Source organism: Maylandia zebra, linkage group LG22, assembly GCF_041146795.1.
Source record: "Maylandia zebra isolate NMK-2024a linkage group LG22, Mzebra_GT3a, whole genome shotgun sequence".
Classification (NCBI taxonomy): domain Eukaryota; kingdom Metazoa; phylum Chordata; class Actinopteri; order Cichliformes; family Cichlidae; genus Maylandia; species Maylandia zebra.
The window spans coordinates 19,597,755-19,617,072 of record NC_135187.1 but is presented as its reverse complement, the minus strand read 5'-3'; the positions used below and the strand labels follow the sequence as shown (position 1 = coordinate 19,617,072).

At 41.8% G+C, this 19,318-nt stretch overlaps 1 protein-coding gene across 1 annotated transcript; it reads right to left on the bottom strand.

Annotated features, from left to right (window-relative positions):
- Nucleotides 1-5,183: 5,183 nt before the first annotated feature.
- nobox (NOBOX oogenesis homeobox) lies at nt 5,184-18,704 on the bottom strand. The gene is made up of 9 exons (XM_004548014.4): nt 18,517-18,704; nt 13,819-14,534; nt 10,593-10,755; nt 10,389-10,495; nt 9,845-9,978; nt 8,514-8,653; nt 7,172-7,433; nt 6,373-6,677; nt 5,184-5,816 (listed from the first exon to the last, which is right to left on the bottom strand). Exons 1-9 carry the CDS (start codon nt 18,548-18,550, stop codon nt 5,362-5,364), a joined length of 2,316 nt encoding a protein of 771 aa, XP_004548071.2. The 5' UTR covers nt 18,551-18,704; the 3' UTR covers nt 5,184-5,361.
- Between the last annotated feature and the right edge of the window lie 614 nt (nt 18,705-19,318).

The window sequence follows — 19,318 nt, the reverse complement described above, 5'->3', positions numbered from 1 at the left end:
GTGTGAACAAATCTGCAACATCATGACCAGTTTGGGAGTGGCTCAGTGATCATCTGAGGAGACATATCCCACAGACGTTCTACAGAGAGGCCAGTTAAAGTTAACCTGATTAGGTTAGCTTAGGTTTGGTCAGAGACATGCACGGGTACCCTGCTGGAGGTCATTTTGTAGGGCTCAGGCAGTGCTCCTCCTCCTGTTCCTCCACAAACAAAGGAGCAGATAGTAGTCCTGCTGCTGGGTTGATGTCCTTCAACAGCCCTGTTTAGTTCTCCTTGGGTAACCCTTATCATCCTGTGTTGACGCACGGCTTTAGTCACACAGATATCGAGCAGAACAGCTCAAATACGGAAAAATGATTCAAAAGACTGCAGAGCAGATCTTACTTAATGACAGTAGAGAAGGACTGTGAATACCAGTTAACTAGATTACCTTTTCCCTAATCTTTGGCTAATCATTAGTTTAGAAAAATTTTAAATGCCACCTTTAAAAAGGTGGTTTTGCTTGACTGAGAAAAAAGTCGTTCAACAACAATTTAGGATAAATATTTTAATCCAATTTTATATCCAGGGCAAATTTGTTGTGGTCCCCTGTGCTTTTAGGTGTTGGCCTGATTTCTGTCTGTTCTCCGCCCTTTGGTCTAGCTTCTCTTTATCGTGTGGGTGTGTGATTGTTTCACTAACTGTGCTTCCTCCTCCTGGCTCTTCTCTGCACTTGTTATCAGATTGTTAGCATACTGTGGTAGAAGTAATATAGTGTGGTAGAGGTGCTTAGGTGTTTTAATGCTTCCTTGTTACCAATCCTTGAATCTATACTCACCTGCCTTCTCCTTCTTTATCCTAGAAAACTTACCTGCCTGTGTCATTCGCTGCCCGCCTACTGGAGGAAAACACCCCAGCAAAAGATTGAGACTGAGCTGAGTTATCAGTTGTTTTTTTAATCACACACCTTTTTTGGTTTAGAGCTGAGCACTCTACCTGTGGGTCCTTCTTATTAAGCAACAACACAGTTAATCTGGTTTATCAAGTGAATCAGAGTGTTTGAGGTCAGGAGTCTTAATTGAGTGTACAAATAAATAGGTGTGAATCAGGGAGTGAACGGTGGCATAAAAAAATATATTTTTAACACATCCGGTGTGTAAAGGCCTTTAGATCTTATTGAATTAGAGAGAATGGAGGGGTTTGAAGCATGTGTAGTAGTTGCTATGCATTTAAACACTGTACTTTCCACTTTAGTACATTTACAGAAGATCCAGTCAGCAGTGAGCATCTATGCCAGATACCTGCAATTAGGCCATTAACCATCATTAGAACTGGAAATTATGGTACAGCTCCACCAGCACATGTAATTTCAGTGGCTGCTGAATTGTTCAGTGTTATTTCATGACCTGTGTACAAAACACAAGGACTGCCTGATTATTTAGTAGGTTTATCATCTAAAACGCAGAGGCTGGGGAAAATCTGTCACCATCATACTGTGAAACACTGAAACCTGAAGTTACACTGGTCATAATGGATTGACAAACCAGCTTGTTGCCCTGTTACAGTCAGTATTGCCAGGACTCAATACTACACCTATACCTCAGCCTTAGCTCTCGACCGACCCTAAAGTCATTAATTATGGTAACATGGGAGACACAAGCAAACCAATACTGGGAAAATGTGTGTGTGTCACATGTGACCTTAAGCTTCATTTGGGTGAAGACCCATTGGCCAATCATTGTTGGTAAGTTTGATTCTGACCAATAGTGCAGGAAAAACTGCAGAAAGACAGATGGATGTCTGATGCCTCACCATGGCATGAGCTCATCAGTCCTTCAGCCGAATGAGCCCTGGAGTCCTGGAGTTATTGCCTGGTATTTATGGTAAACAGCCTGGTTTTGTTGGCATTACAGAGGCGTTCGGGTTCAGTGTCTTGCACAAGGACATTTTGGGATGTGGACAGGAAAAGCCGGGATCAACCACTCACCTTCCGATTAGTAGAAGTTCCCCTTTACCACCCAAGTCAAAGCTGCTCTATGAGATTATGAAACCTTTGGAAAAATAGTCTTTTTAAGCACTAATCCATTAAAAAAAAAATAAAAAAAATAATGATCATTCATTGGACACCCACAATCAGCTCAAACTACACAGTTATATAAGGTTTTCCTTTTTCCAACCCATCCGTTTACCTTCTTGTAGCAAAATAGAAATCTAATATTAAGACACGATGTATTTGCTTTTTTTCCCCAAAAAGGGAAACGTTCCTGTAAGTTTATTTTTTTCTCTGCCAACCATTTCAAGGTGCTCGGTTTAGAAAACTATCATCACAATAGTACTGCCAGACCCGGGGAGTGCATGGAAAGAAGTGTAAAACAAACACATTCCTCCATCTCAGCCTCAGTGCGTGCCATTAAGTATTTTCATAAGGCAGCATACAAATAATGCCACTTTTAGTGGAAATATTTACTATCAACAAGGTTAGCTGAGATATTTTATCGCTGTCAAATCTGGACCTTCCACTGTTTGTCCTCGTTTTTAAAGCCACGCTTGAACACACAAATCTATTTATTTTATCCAATAGGGTGTTATTTTCCTGAGCAACTCGCCCTCGTGTCCCATCTTCTTCCAATCCCAACAAAGTCTGTTTGTCATATCTTCTAAAAACAAACGAAAAAATCAACAGTTTAATGCTATTTGAACCAGGCGACTGGAGGAACTCCAAACTGTGTCTCGGTTTTGTTCTACAACCAACATCATTACTTTCAATCTGTTATATCAATAAACTTTATCCACCAATATCAATAAACTCCATTACTTGATCTGACCGAGCAGTGTGGGGTTTTCTTTTACTTTTTAACCGTCAGTCGGTGCGTGTGCACGCATACTGTCACGGCTTTTGGAAAGAGTGGGAGGATTTAATGTTTGACCACATCCATAAATATTGAAACAAGTTGCCTTTCTTCAAATCTCAGAATACTGAGTAAATATTGACACGGTGGGATCGGGCTGGAGAGAAGCATCCCAAACCTGTGCTCACACACGTATGCACATATCTGCACACGCACACACACAGTCGTTTCCCTCCAGCTGTGCTCTGAACGCTCTCTGTTCACACGAGGGAAGTCCTGGAAAAAATAACTACAGAGTAACCCGACATAAAGCGCTCCTCAGTCACATGTGTAAGCTCAGTGATACATGAAGGACTCTGAAATTATGTAAATAGCACGAGTACTACACAAAAAAGAGTCAATCAGTATCAGACTTCAGCCCGAGTAAAAACATTTCTTCCTTGAGTTTGAAGAGAGCCCTCACTTCTTCACAAAATAAAGTTCTGTGCGTGCCTTCTTATGCAAGAAATTTTTGCACTGCAAATGAAGTTTTTGTGTATGTGCGCGAGTGTGTGTGTGTTTATGCTGCTCGTCTCCTGCCAACAGTAACAGCTCAGTAGCCAGTGAGCAGGAAGAGAGAGGTTCATTAAAAACCAAATACAGAGCTTACATAACCAACAGTTCTGTTCATCCCAGAACCCCCTCCCCGTGCTACAAACACACTTCTCCTTCATCCCCATCTTCTTTCCCTCCCACGCCTACTGGCAGAGCCCACCCATCATCCTCTTCTCCTCCCATAGCAACAGCTCATCTCAGCTCTCCTCCCTTGTTCCTAGACCAGCAGATTGCCTCAGTCCCTCCAGCTCCCCCGTCCTTTATCTGCTCCCTCAGTCCCTGCCACCTCCTCTTTGCTCTCATCATATCTCCTTCTCTTACTCCCACACCATTCCAAGCTGTACTTCAAACTTTACAAACAGCGGGAGTACGAACCAGGAATATTAACTAGAGTTAAAACAGGAAACCTTTGATTTTACAGAGAACAAGGAAATGTCACATTGCTCCCAAACGTCTTTTTTAGTCTCAGGAAAAAGCCTTCAGCTCTTTCAGAGGTGTGATTTCATATAGGGATTTGGTTTCCACAAGCCTCTGTTACTCACTTGCATACTAAAGATAAAGGGTGTGCAAGTGCAGTAAGTGTGAGAACACAGCAGATGGCAACACAGATTAAGGCTTTGGGCTGTATTAGTAATTGTCTGGAGTAACTCTGCTCTAAAATCCACTGTCGTGATCTTCCTCCATCAGATTACAGACTATCAGTCAAACCCATTCTCCTCCCCAGCAGAGGAACATTTGAAAAACTGCATCTTTAATGCTACAGATACTGGCACGTGGTTGTCTCACACTAAAAACCACCAACATAGGATTAACTCAAGCATGAATCAAACCGGACAAAAACCCCTCATTTAAATTAGAGGATCCCAAAACGAGGGATGTGAACTACCTGGATCACACGAACATAATCTGCTTTCACCAACAGTCCTCTTCTGATATGAAACTTTAGATCAAAATCTCACAGTTTTGACACAGTGGAGAAAATCCAGCGTGCAAAGCAGGATTGATCTAAAATTAGCAGCATCACTGGGAACAGTTTAGAAGTGCACGGGGAGAAAACCTTGAAGGGGAGATCCACCAGTCTAAGAAAAGAAAAGAAAAGAAAAAAAAAAAAAAAAAAAAGCCATGACCTTCATCTTGATGGCCAGAGTTGTGGACCATTATGATCACACCTCATATTATCAGTTTATAAATCAGCTTCTACTTATGGGTGACCACAGCAGGACTGACAAATGTTAACAAATTCTTTATCCAGTTTAACCGAATCACAGAGACATTGGAACCAGAAACATTTTAAAGCCCTAATATTCAAAAACAAAAAAGCAACAGGACTACATATTACACATATATTTCTAACTTATTTATAACTCTAAGGATATTATAGTATATTTGTGTCTTTATTGAACAGTGGGGGTGGGGTGGGGGGGGGGGGGGGGGTCCTCTGAAATGTAGCAGGTTACATTTGTGCAACATTTCTATCACCATATTTTAGCAGAACATGTGACTGAAGCCAGACTTGAATGTCCCTGATTAATTCTTTAGCCAATTTAAAAAATACAGACTCAGTGATGTTATTTTTCAGTGTAGTGTTTCTTCACATCTCATTCTGATTTCTAAACTGGTACCAAGATATCTTTTCTGAGGTACCTGAAATAAGCTACAATTTGAGCAAAAACAAACTGTCCTAAAAAGGGACATCGAAAGACAAAAACAAAATACGCTTCAGTTGTTGTTTTAGATTATAAAACCAAGTTAAATGCAGAAATAAATGATTAACAGCGCAATGAGCATTTATTGCAGCCAGCAAACTAAAGCCTGGTGGCTTTCACATTTCAGCTGAGAACATCCTAATAGTAACAAAAACAGGAAATTTAGAAATCCACATATATTATATTTACATAGACAGTTGAAACACATGCACACACGCTCACACACACTTAAAGTCAAAAATGTATGGGAGAAAAGTCGCAGTGGAAGTGGCTGTGGATCTCTCTAGGACTGTCATACTCAATTTTGACACAAGAGGGCACTGCAGGGCTTTCTGGAGAGGCCGCGTTGACCTGCGAGGGCATTAGCAATGACTCCCTGGCTGGAGTATCCTCCACCCTGAGGCAAGAGTGCCGCAGCGTTGACACAGGTGGCAGGACGGTGGCGGTGCTGGTGGTGCTGCTTGTGAAAGTCTGGTTGAGTGAAGGATTCTGGGAATTTGCATGCAACGACTCCTGGTCCTCCCCAGGAAAGAACGAAGGAAGAGGGAGGGTGGTGGAAGAGGTAGGCTGGTGCTCTCGACCGGGTCCCAAGCTGCCAGGGTAAGCAGGAGGGCACTGAGTACGCTGGTGCATGGCTGGCTGACTGCACATGTTGCCCCATGGGTAAGACTGGTACGCTGTAATCCCAGCTGGATGGAAAACACACGCAGATCCAAACAGACTGAAAATTCAGCTTCAGTGGCAGTAATTGAAACCTCAAACATTTAACCTGTCATAAGACTAAGAATGCCAAGAGTATCTGCATACCATTTAATTCTAATGTTTTTCCTGTGCCCTCAACATGACTCCCTTTTGTCTTATTAATCAATGCTGACCTATACATTTCCTTATTAAATCACCATGCAATTTAAACATCCAACTACAAAGCTTCTGATCTTTCTAATTTGCACCACTGACTGAATGGTGACTAAAGCTGATGATATGACAGTGATGAGAGCAATGTATAATACAAGATTAAAAATAATTATTGAAAAACTGAATCCTTGTTCAATGATTGTGCAAACATCTGTTTACATAGAAAGCACCAAGTCAAACTTTCTTTTGACTTCTGGGTTAGTTTACACTAATGTAGGGTGTATAGTTTTTACTTTCCATTTGATCCTATAGGATCTTTTGTCAGAGTAAAATTTCATATTTTTTCCAATACATCAATTAATGCAATCTCATTTTACCCCAGTGACTCACCGTGGTGACCAGATGACTGCAGTAGGATTTGACCTGCACTCTGGGACTGAAAGTAGGCATGACCTGTGGTGGAATAGGTCACCACTCCTGTCGAGTTTCCTCCAGGGCCAAAAGTCAGGTAGGAAGTAGGATTAGACTCTGGAGGGTTAGGGGTGAGGTAGGGGGATGGTGTGAAGTAGGTCATGCGGGGCAGAGATGCTTGAGGTTGGAGCTGAGGCTGGCTGGTGGGGTAGGAGGTCTGGAGCTGGTAAGACAGAGTGTTGCTCTGCTGGCTAGACGTCAGGTAGTCCAAGTCAAAGAGCAAACTGAGGACAACACAAACAAGAATTTAGTGACAAACATGAACATCTTTGATTATTGCTCCATCTGCAGGTTGTGGTTGCACTTATGATTACTTCTAGTGATATCGAGGCAGACAGACACAATCAGAGTTTTATTCTCAGGTCTCACGTTATTTATGAGGTTTCTGCCACCATCTCTATGCAGTACATCTGCGTTACTGAACATGCACAGATACTGCCAACCGTATCTACAAAGTAGAAGTTTTAGTGCTGTCACACATCTATAGTCATACAAGCATAATTGTATAAGAACAAAGTGACTAAGTGCAATCTCTCACAGCATATTTTAGCTAAAACTGACTCCCTGCTACTACAGACGCTGTGTGAGCCATCACTACATCAGTATTTCACAGATTCCCTCTCTGCCTACTCTCTGTCCTGCTGTCAGCTCTTATACTCATCCATATTTGAAGCATCCTCTAGTATTCATGTCACAGTTTGCTGTGAGTGGAGCTGACCTGGTGTCAGTCGGCAGAGACTGGGTCTCACGGTGGGCCAAGGTAGAGCCACCCTCCAGAGCATCCAGGAAGAGGGGTGGGGTGTGGGCTGGTGTGTTGAGGAGAGGGGGAGTGGGGTTTGCAGAGTTAAAGGTTGAGGTGAAAAGAGGAAGGCTGGCTCGCCGCAGAGGGGGGGGGCTCTGCATGGGACGGGGGGGATACTCCACCAAACCCTCCTGAGATGAAAGCTGTTGCTGGCCTGTATCCCTCACTCTGCTTTCACCTAACAGATAAAAACCAAGCAATTACAAAGTAAGATTAGGCAGAGATACTGTAGTTTGGTTTCTGTGTAATTTTACTATCTCAACCTGCAGTGTGAAGGTTTGCTGAGCTGAACAAAGATGTCATTCTTCTATAAACACTTTCTGATATGTAGGAAAATCCGTTAATTAAAAACCTATGTTTGTAATGCCATAAAAGCCACAAATTTTATCGAGGTCAAATTTGCTGCTACTTTACATAACCGACCCTACAACTGAAAGAGTTTTGGTGGACAAGCTTTGTCCGCCTCTCTTCCAGTAAAAATAACTAATGTTAACAGAGGATCCTAAGCAAATGTAACGAAATTTTTCAGCCATGATGGAGGTGGGGTGACTGCATCACTGCTTGATCATCCAGACATCAAAGAATTTAAGCTGGTCCGGTTTGAGATCATTTCTTTAGGGATTAATAAAGTATTCTGATTGTAATCATTCATCAGCACCTCACAAAGGAATGATAATGCAGGTTGAAGGGAAACTTAATCCCAAATCCAAGTTTACATATTTTCCTCTGACCTTTAGACTTATGTATCCATCTAGATTGTTTTGTTGTGAGGTTTCCCTTTTCATCAATGGAACGAGATGGTCTTCACATTACAAAAAAACTTAACAGCTTTGTCTGTTTAATCAAACAAAACTAAAGTAAAAATTCAAAAACCTTGTTATGAGCAGTTTTATGTAGGACCTATTTTTTTTTTTCAATGCTACTTTCAGCTGTTCACTTATAGACAAGGGCTCGCCACTGTGGGAAGGTCTGCATGTTTGATTTCTTTTTAATGATTATGTATATTTATTTTTGCACTGGATGTCGCTTATTAGGCAAATGTGTAATGTGCAAAACAAAAGGGCACAGAGCTTGCTAACATCATAGCTCAGCTGAAGGGTGATGCGATCTTTAACACCTTTGTATGCAATTTTAAATTTGGGTTGAGTCGTTTATTTTAACAAGATAAAGAGAATTCCTCACAGACAGACTGAATGCTCATCAAGCTAATGCATGAAAAGCAGAGTGTCGTAAAATGTGCATGTGTGGATTTTCACACCTGGGCTGCTGAGGCTGGACAACAGGCTGCTGTGGGAGGGTGGGCTCTGAGTGGTTATGGTGGGGAATGAAGGTGGCACAGGGGCAAGCTGGGGTAGCTTGGGAGGAGCATAATAACGAGACAAAGAAGCGGCTCCCTTACTAAAACAAAGACAAAGAACAAAAATGCACTTAAGCATGAATCAAATCAAAGTACAGAGATAAAAATCTAGAGAGGTGTGTGTGTGGGTGGGGAGGGGGGGTCAACTGGACTTCTTTAGGTTTGTGAAGATATCTTGATGAATGCTCAATCATCCAGGTAAGTAGATCTCCAAAAGTTGATTCTGTTCATCTGGACGTAGTGTTTTGTGAAGATAATTCACCTCTTATCCAAGAGGCTTCTTCAGTTCTACAAACAAAAGACTGAGAGTCCCAGGTATTTAACGCCTAGTGGGGGCTTTGGAAGTGGTCCTGAGGGTCATTGACCCATTATTGACCCAGAGCCTCTTCACATGAGCCAAGGTGTGTGAGAAGAAGAAGAAGAAGAAAAAAAAGAAAAAAAGAAGGACTGTATTACTATCACCGGGGGTTAAGGGTCAAGTCACTGTGAGGGCTTGCCCAGCCTCATCATGTGACCTTAATAGCTCAGTTGAGGCTCAGCTGAGTAAAGACACAGCAATAACACTTTCAGTACCTACTGGGCTCCGGTTCGAAGTGATCTAGCCTATCGAAAAATGTGATTTCAACAGACGTAACTCAGTCATGAGAGCGACTTAATCACAAAAAACAAAACTACCATTTCTGAAAGCCGACAACGGGGGAAATCCCCCCCCCAAAAAAAAAAAACCCCCACACACAGAGCAGCAGGTACACCATCGTCTCGAGGTTTTCCATTGTTGTGTCGCATACAAATGACGTCACATCAACGATGGTCGTTCACAGTGGATGTGGATTCAATTCTGGTTTATTTATATAGTGCCAAATCACAGCAGTTGCCTCGAGGCACTTTGCATTGTAAGGTAAAGACCCTACAATAATGCAGAGAAAGCAATCAGACGACACCCTAGGAGTGAGAAACAGCAAGAAGAGAAAAAAAAAAAAAAACTCCCTTTTAACCGAAGAAACCTTTGCAAGAACAAATGACCTCCTTTACTTCTCGCTCAAACCATCTTGTCTTCTTAGTCCAAAATGTGAGCACTGGCATCCTCAAAAGAGTGACCTTTATTCTTTAAGTGTACAGCCTTCAAACCTAAAGAAGTCATCTACCTTATTTTCTTCAGTCTCTCTAGACTACCATGACCTGGATGACAGCAAACCTACACAGACACACAGAAATAAAAGAAACAGAAATACCTGTTGTGAGCCAGTGTGGGCATGGGATTGATTTGGTGATGTGGACTGTATTCGGCTCTACTCTGTCCGTGTTCCACCTTTGCTGTAACAGCACGTACTTTCCTCCACTTTGCCCTCCGGTTCTGAAACCAGACCTGGGACCCAGAAACATTCAGGGGGGAAAAAATAAGACTGAGGAGGCCAACAAAAAAGGTAGAAACTGCTTTACAGAGGATGAGATGGGATTTTCAGGAACACAAAGAATAAAATGCCAGTAGCACATCTTCATAAGGAAAACATCACAAGTCTTCAGTAAAATTCCACAGAAGATGAACAGAGTAATAATAATAATAATAATAATAATGGATACTTTATTGATCCCCATGGGGAAATTACAGGCGCCCGGGGAGCAGTGTGTAGGGACGGTACCTTGCTCAGGGGTACCTCAGGATAGCCGTTAAGTGGATTCGAACCGCCGACCTTCCGATCATGGGGCGACCACTTTACCTACTGAGCTATCCCTGCCCTAAGAGTCTAACCATAGACCACAGAGTAAGAGTCTAACCATAATTCTCTGAGGTGTGACGCCGACTGAAGTAGCAATCACTTTCCTTTTTTCTGCGTCCGGATAGTGATCCTCTTGGAAAAGGGCCTCTAGATGCTCTAACTGATCTGTACGCAAGAGTACGTTAGTGTACACACACACAAATTACAGGACAATAATTTGCATAGCAGTCAAATGTGAGCACACAGAGACGTTTCCCCTCACCTGTGCTGTAGAGCGTCCGTGTCTTCTTCTTCGGTGCAGGTGGCAGCAGGCAGCTGTCCACAGACTCTATCCCTGGCAGCAGTGGGAAGCTGAGGGCTCGACCTCGGCCCCTGGTGCTGTAGCGGATGGAGCGTCGGGTGGAGTATACCTGCGTTATCTCCATCTGCCATGAAGAAACACTACCTCAGCACAGATGTTTTCAGTCAAATTCAGTAAAATGTCCCAATGTTTTTTTTTCCCTTTAAAAAAAAGGATTTTAAATAGTCAGGTATCAATTATCACATTTTTAAAAGCTAAATATAATTTTGGAGAGTCGTTTAGGGGGGGAAAAAAGGAAAAACCTTTGAGTGCAGTGCAGAGTTGAATGTTTCAGCCCAAACAAAGCAATGCAGCAATCATTTCCCAAAAATAAAAGTTCATTTAGGACTTCCAGGACCAAGTAATTAATTTCCATTGTTCTTTCCCATATGTGATATTAACACGTCTGTTCCAGGGCTGCAGCCAGCAGGTAATGATTTTTCTCATTTTCTGTTAATTGCTTGGTCCATTAAATCTAGTGAATATAAAAATGCCCACCGCAGTTATCCAGGACCTGATGTAATGTCTTCAAACTGCTTACTTTTTCTGATGACAGACAATAACCAAACATATCAAAACTGCCCAGAGACAAGAACAAGTAAAGTAGTCTTAAAGATTGATCAGTTATGAAAATAAACAGTTCTTCTCCTGCCAAACTGGTAACTGACTGTTCCAGCTCTACCAAACTCACATATCAGTTGTCAGTCTCTGTAAAAATTTGTCTTCAGGTTAGCGTAGTTCAAAAACAATCATTTCTGATTTGATCTGGTCTGAAACGTCTTGCTGTTGTAGAACCAGTGACATTATCTGAGATCTACGTCTGAGTGGTAAACATTAAAAGTACCGATTACTAGCAGAGTGCATGCTGTGGGTCCAAGAGTGTCATCCTGGCAAATAACAGTAAAGAACAATTAATTTACCGTTATCACCTTACATAGCTTTTCAGTGAGATGAGATCATTCTCCACACGCTGAATGTGCTCGTTAATGGCTTCAAAGAATCTGTCACCTACGGATATCACACTACATTACACACTGAACATTCAAATCCAGGATGCCATTTTCACAGCTGCATCATTAATAATTCAGAGGACTGTAGGTGTGCATATTTCATACACATTAGACTGTAATTACACACTGAATGAGCCATTATTAGAAACCTGTTGAGATTTACTAGAAAATGCAAAACTGTTGGGTTAAAGGTTAAACTTCATGATCAGCAGCCAAGTATAATGTGTTTATTTTTGTCTTTTCACACACTGTAACCCTGAAATTCTCTCGACACAAATGTCCAAATCATTCAGATAAACTGTCTTTGCACTGCTTAATACAGAATCATTTCCACCTGAACCCATATGAGGATGCTACAGGTAATTATCGAGAGTATTCACAACAAGCGAGTGGGCGTCGTGTATCCTGCATTGTCCATGCTTTACTCAGACAGCATCTGGCAGGTTTGTTGGAGAAATTTCTCTAAGCACAACATCCCAGTGCACTTCAGACAAAGCAACGCCCTCGCAAAAAACTACCTCATCAAAATACTCAGAGTTCACCATGCAATGCAGTGAGGAGTGCTCGGACCTTTACATAGGAGAGCAGAGATCTTCGATCAAGAACACAGACAGAGGCCATCTATGGGCACTGTGAACAACCACCACTGAGTGGAGGTAGTGACGCTAATTATCAGCCACCTATAATGCAGTCCTGAAATCCTCTTCCCAACCCCCACAGCTTGACCCATGTGACCTTAATAGCTCACAACAGTATGGCAGGACAATGTCTCACAGAGGAGTCACATCTTGACTCATATGACCCTTAAAGACTGACTGGAGATTTATGCTTCAGCAAGAAATCTATGCTGTAGCTATTAGTGTGTACCTGAATAAATAGAATAAGTGTTTTTAATCTGTACTGCCACTGTTGTGTATTTTTGACTCTCTAAATAAGCTATACACAGAGCACTGGTCAGGTTCCATCCATGAATGTGTTTTTATCGCTAATAACCAAAACAAATCCAGTTTTTCCCTCACCGTTTCTGGAACGCACCAACTTCCAACATGTCTGCAAATGTTTATATAAAGGTCTTAACCTCAAACCCCTCTGAAAACTTATGGGGAAACCTCTTGTGCATCACCCTAGCAATGTGACTACATGTTAGCTCAACGTAGCCCACGATTGTTGCGATTGGCCATTTCAGCACCATCGATTGCAGTTTTGCGCTTCTTCTTCCTTTTTTCCCACCTTTTTCACTGCAGTTTTAAAATTTATTAGTGAAAGTGACAATCATCTCTTCAATATAAGGAACATTAATAATAATAGTATCAATATAAGTACTCACAAATGTCAGCAAATTTCTGGAGGGAGACTGTGTAAACTATTGGAATAGATGTAAGGGAATGTATAAACAAGTGAAAAATCTAGAGGGGCAGATTTCAATCCCTAGTCCCAAGATTTTATTTTTTTTTCTATTGGCTGGCACTACATATAAAAGACCAGGACATTAGCACATTGTAATTAACACAATGCACCATAAATGCCAGCAATGACTTTGGCCATTTGCGTAGGTTACATTGCAAGCACTACAAGGTTCCCAGCAGAAGTCTAAATCGGACAGAACAGGCTTGTCCACATCTTTTAGGGCCACATTTAAAGTGACAGCCCCATCAGGGGTTAAATACCTGGGCCTTAAGACATTTAAGAAGTAAAGAAGCTTCTTAGGTGAGTGAAGAGACACCTTTATAAACCCCAAAAAATGTAAGTCCAGTTACCTTCAGTTCAAGTAATTAGGGCTATTTTGACGTGGGTCGGCGAGAACCTTACAAGGACACTCAGAGAGCATCCTTGACAAAACCCAGCAAAATATTAGTGGTGAAAATGCATCCAAAGTTCTTACATGTGAAAAAGAACCACTCGAGGGAATGTACTGACATGATTTCCTAACATTGTTGGGGTTCATGTGTGAAACTGGCTTAAGTTTGAGAAAGATCTTAAATCTGCGTGTCTGAAATACAGCAGCACACAAACAGAGTTTGGTGTGAATGTGTCACTCAGGTTCAGCGTGCAATGAATCTTGAGCAAATGAAAGGGAAAATACATTTCAAGTAGTTCACAGATCATCAGGTATGAGCACATGAATGGTCTCCTCTCACCTCAAGTGGTTGTGGGCCCTGCTGGGGGACACTGTGAGGCAGAAGGGGGCTATGAGGTCTTTTGTTACTCTGTGGCTGAGGACATGTGGGCTGGATGGAGACAGGAGGCTGCGAGGAGTACAGCAGGGGGATGGGAACTGGGGGACAACACAGCCCTGTCCCCCCAAACCCCAAGAAGAGTGGGTCAGAGAGGTCACAGCTGTTCGTCAGAGCCGAGGTCTCCTCTGAGCTCATCGCTGGCACCTCCTGTGTCTCACTTTTCTTCATCTCCTCAGACCTCTCACCAACATCCTTTACTCCTCTCTTACTTCTCACCTGCTCACTTTGCTTCCTCCCTCGCTTCTTCTTACTCTTCTTCTGCTGCTCATCTTTTTGTGCTAAGCGCTTTGTCACTGTACTCTCTTGTTCATCAGCAATTGTTTCCTTGGCCTTCTCAATCTTGTTGTCTTCCATCTGCACCTCCTGTGCCGCCCCCGCTTTCAGCCCACTCTCAGGCTTCACCTGCTCCTCCTCTGTCACAACTTTCTCTTCTTTCCCCCCCTCCCCATCCTTCTCTTCTCGCCATGTCTCCTCTGCTGCCTCTTCATCCTCCCACTGACTAAACACTTCCTCCTCCTTTTCCCTCCTCTTCCTCCTCCTCCTCCTCCTGCTCATGTTCCCTCGGTTGCTGTTTTTTGACAAATCCTCCAGTTCCTCACACAGAAGGCTTGGACAGTCTGCAACAGAGTAAAGCAAGAATTTGTTTTTTAACTTAAAAATTTGGACTAAAAATCACTCATCTGGTTTTACTTCAGCATCCTACCTTCTAGTAATATAGTACTCTGGACATTAATGAGTTCATAATTATCATCAACATATTACATCTTGACTTCTACAAGAATACAATAATAACAGAGATACATTTTTGGATCAGGCCAGTCTGAAAAATGAATACAGGCTCAAGAACTTCAAAGCCAGAATTCATTTTGTGGCAGTTAGGAGAAGGCTTTAATCTTTAAGTTCCAGCCTACTGCACTATGTTTTCATTATGTATCATTTTACCCAGTTTATTTGGTCAGATATTGCAAAAATATGCCCAAATATGCGTGTTTTTCCTAACAAGCTCCTGAAAACTGAAGGTTTCTCACCTCAAGTCATTATAAGCTGGAGCTAAGTACTATAAAGCGAGTTCAACATACCCAGGTTGTCTTTGTGTTATCTGGACTCCCTTATCCGAACATATTTAGTCAGGAACACATCAAGCTTTTATCAACTCACTAAGTTAACCTAGGTTTTAACCTGCACATTCACATTAAACTGGGTGGCATCTGTGGCATTATCAACAGAAAACAGATGTTAGTAACAGAGCAGCTGATTGTTCAAAAGATGAATCTATAATATTAGAAAACCATGAACTGGTTGAACACATAATACAGACTGAGAGAAACACAGCTGCTCCAGACAAAGCAGTGGTGGTGAAGGAAAAGCACTGCACAGTAGATAAATACTGACAGCGCTGAATGAATGCATGGACACTCAGTGCTTTGTAAGACAGGAAAAGAGAGGGTAATAAAGTTTAGCCTATTTAAAGCCAGGAGAGAAAGACAGCAAAAATGCCCACTGTTTATCAGAATCTCATGGATTATAATGAGTAAATGACTAAATTAATGTTTAGAAGGCAATGTTAGTTCTCATTCTTTCAGCTGCAGCTTCGCTGTTGGTTGATGATCTGAGAGCAAGTGAAGAGTAAATGCAACAAACAGAATTCAAAGGCAGGCTTAGTCTATGTGCAAATTAAATACAAACCAGCCAAAAGTGGAAGGGAAAAAATAAGGGGAAAAAAAGGTTTATCTAAAAATATATCTCTCTTATTGATCATCTGGGAAGTGTGAAGACACTAGACTCTCCTACTATCCACACAGGAAGTCAGAGGAATCTTCCAGGAATGGTGTCATTTCACAGAGAACTGACAGGTCAGTAGACGCTGATTTCAGACCTAATGATCTCTAATCTAGGGAACAAGTTATCATGGTGAAGCACCCTGGTAAGAAGTGAACCATCTTAATAGCACAGAAAAACCCTGATAACCAGACAAGATAAAATCCGACTCCATCATCAGGCCTCTGCAGTGTTGGGAAAAGTGAACTAACACCTTTTTTTGTGTGTTAACTAGTAAAACTACAAATGCTTCCTTCACCAAAAGGAAAGTTGTTGTTCAATGTCATTCTTTTTATTTCCCCAACCGGTTCCCAGGTTGAGCACTCTGCAGACAAGTTAGAGCAGGAAGGCTGAGACGGTTTGGACATCTGTAGGGGAAGTAGTGGCTACACTGGACAAAGGATGTTGAAGATGGGAGGGAAAAAAGGAAGACCTCGGAGAGAAAGGTGAGATGCAACCTTTCTGCATATGCGGGTGATTCCTGCCATTTATTAGCTCGAAAAAGGTGAGAAGGGATTCTTTAGCAGTTACCTGGCCGTCCTGCGTGGTAGTGAACCTGCAAATTCCTGTATCGATACCATACCAAGTAAACACAGGGCCAGTATTACTGATACCAAAACCAATAGTGATACTTTTAACTTATAAAAGGCAGCTTATGTAGGGGAGCTCATCGTTTCATGACTTATGAGATGAATCATCACCAATCTGCAAAATCTGAACACATTTTAATAGGGTTAACATATCGATCCTATTGTGCTAGTATCAATCCGATACCGATACCAGTGATGGTATCAGTACTACGGATAATTGGGTCGTTAGTGGCTCACGGCCTAGCTCCACTGCTTGGCATCTGACCAGACAGGTGACGCGTTCCCTAGATTTTATTTATTGTTGTTGGCTTTTGAGTTTACGCTTTTAATATAAACTTAACTGAGTGGCACTTTTGCTGGGTTGACTTAATTTCTTATGACACTGTGCAATAATTTCATTACATGTTCACTGTCAAGTGGGTCATTGCTAGGTTTTAAAATTGCTGTAGTTAACCAAACTATATTTCTGTCTTTGGTAACAGGGATGGGAATCGAGAACCGGTTCTTGTGTAGAATCGGCTCCCAGTAGTCCAATTCCTTGTTGTTAGTCAGCCTGCCTATCATCCTGCTTCTGTTTCAGTTGCACTTGTGGTCCTGTGTTAAAACACTGGCACAGTCTGCAGCGTGGATATGGATGTTACTCTTATTTCACAAAAGGACGAGCACGGGATGGTAAAGTGGAAACTACATCCAGCTCAGAAACAACTGCATTATGCTGTTAACACTACTTTGACTCTTCACACACACACAGCATGCTAATACTAAGCCAACCAGACAGCATGCTAAAACCAAGCTAGCCAAGAACCCAGAGTGAAAGCTGAGTGAATGTGGGCCCCAGCCCAGCAGCCAGACCCTGAACTTTAACAGGTAACAAACATAAGCAGTTGGGTTGCAGCCTCCATTTCTAGATGTTCATGTTTCTAAAGTAGAATCACTTTCAAGTGTTTTCGTGCTGGTTTTCATCTTTACTTTGTGTTCACAACTAAATACTAAGAGAAAGATCATTTGTGTCACCCTCATTAGGATAGGGATTTGTGCTGTGTGTAAGATTGTAACCTCAGGTTTATATTGTTAAATGGTAGTTTTGAGACAATACGTTTCAGCTATTTTATAGAGTAACATGAAAGTAGTGCAATGAGCAGTGTAACAAATTACTTAATTACTCCAAAGAGAAAGTAACACACACTGCTCACACACAAAAAAGGGAAAATGCCTCCAACATACACAAACATTTGATCACACAACATGCTATTAATTTGCATGAATGTAATGTCTTCAGGAGTTTTTCCTTCCCACTGTCGCCAAAGTGCTTGCTCATAGGGTTCATATAATTGTTGGATTTTTGTATGTAGGCATTATTGTCGGGTCTACCTTACAATATAAAGTGCCTTGAGGTGACTGTTATTGTGATTTGGCGCTGTATGAAGAACTGGATTGAATGTGATATACTGCTTAGTCATGGTGGTGATAAGGAATCAAATCAATAGGTGATATCAATATTGGAATCACTAAACTCATCAATTTCCATCTTTATTTGGGTAATTTTGATTCAGTCCAGCTTCTTTTCTTTTCTCTTTTTAAATTATTCAAACTGAAGCAACCTATATTAATGAAAAGCACAGCTCAACTCTGAAAATGCCACAAAGCAGGTGTATATGCATTCATGAACTCTCACGCCGCTCAGCTACATTGGTGCATTTTCCTCTGTCACTCACTGAGCTGGAGTCAGATAAGGTACCAGTATTTGGAGAAATAACCCGATGATGTTTGAAGATTTCTTTCACATCTCCAGGGTCACGTGGTGACCCGCAGGTCAAATAAAACGCGCGTCGGTCTCGGGAGGAGCAGCAGCCTGCGGTGGCTTAATTAATGTCCCAGCCGTGCGCCGCCTCGTGCCACCACCTCACCTGACCGTTAATTAACTCTGAGCGGCTAGGTGCTGCTAAACTAGCCAAGCTGTCCCCATCTCCAAACACCGGGTCGTGAATGTTAATAACCGTGTTTTAAGTCGTCTCCGCGGAGCAGAGCTGCACTGGGAGCTTCACTCACAGGGGGAAAAAATAAAAGCTTTAAATAAGACGTCTTTCAAAAGTTTGTTAAAAAATGGTGTTAAAAGTTTGTCCGCGTGCATCAATTGAAAAGGCTAAAACAAGCCAATAAAACAATTAAAGGGCAGCCTGAGTATCCTTACCCAAGTCTTCACCTGCGTCACCGTCTTCGTCCATGAACGCCACCGTCAAAACCAATAAACTTGTGCTAATAATCAATTAAGTCGAGCAGACAACGAAGCGAATGTCTTCATGACCGCAGGTTAATGGGCTTGATTGATTGATTACCTCTCTCTGCTGTGTGACGGAGAATTATCACGTGAAGGGTGAAACAGAAGCAGCCAATCACAGAACAGAACAGATGCACCATAACTCTACTTTTACAAGGAAAAAAGGTGTCTCAAAACCAGGTAACGACTTCCTGTTCAAACAAGAAGCCTGAGTTTTATCCTTATCTAGTCTCGCTCATCGCAAACAGCTAAAAAAAAAATGCTTAAATAAAAATGGCTTCTGAGGGCTCAGGTCTGAGGAGGTTAAGATATTGCCATCTATCGATTTTATCCCGTTTATTCATTTCTTTCTGGGACAAGTTTTATGTTTATACTTTTTTATTTTACAGTACAGGGGATTTACTTGTGAATCATTCAAGCATAAAAAAGGCATCTAACTCAAGGCATGTGCCATTGAACTTAGTGAATAACCAATTTAGGCACTTTGTTACTAGCAGCCTGTCGCTAAAACAAATCGTTTGGTCCCATTTCTTTATTTTAATATATGAAAAATGTCAAAGATAACACAGTTTGACAGGCATAACATTCTGTTTCTGCATCATCAAGATGATCCCGAAGAGCTGCTCATGGAAAACCTGGCATATGTCAGCATCGGGTGCAGCGTATACTTAAAGAAATTTAAGGAAACTGGAAAAGTGGAGGACAAAAGAAGAAG

What these genes read in the sequence shown, in the direction of transcription:
- nobox (XM_004548014.4), bottom strand. Translation starts at nt 18,550, where the DNA reads ATGGACGAAGACGGTGACGCAGGTGAAGACTTGG. An exon ending in ACGGACGCTCTACAGCACAG is followed by an intron (nt 10,496 to 10,592) that starts GTGAGGGGAAAC and finishes TCTTGCGTACAG; the next exon opens with ATCAGTTAGAGCATCTAGAG. An exon ending in GCAGTCATCTGGTCACCACG is followed by an intron (nt 5,817 to 6,372) that starts GTGAGTCACTGG and finishes TTTTCCATCCAG; the next exon opens with CTGGGATTACAGCGTACCAG.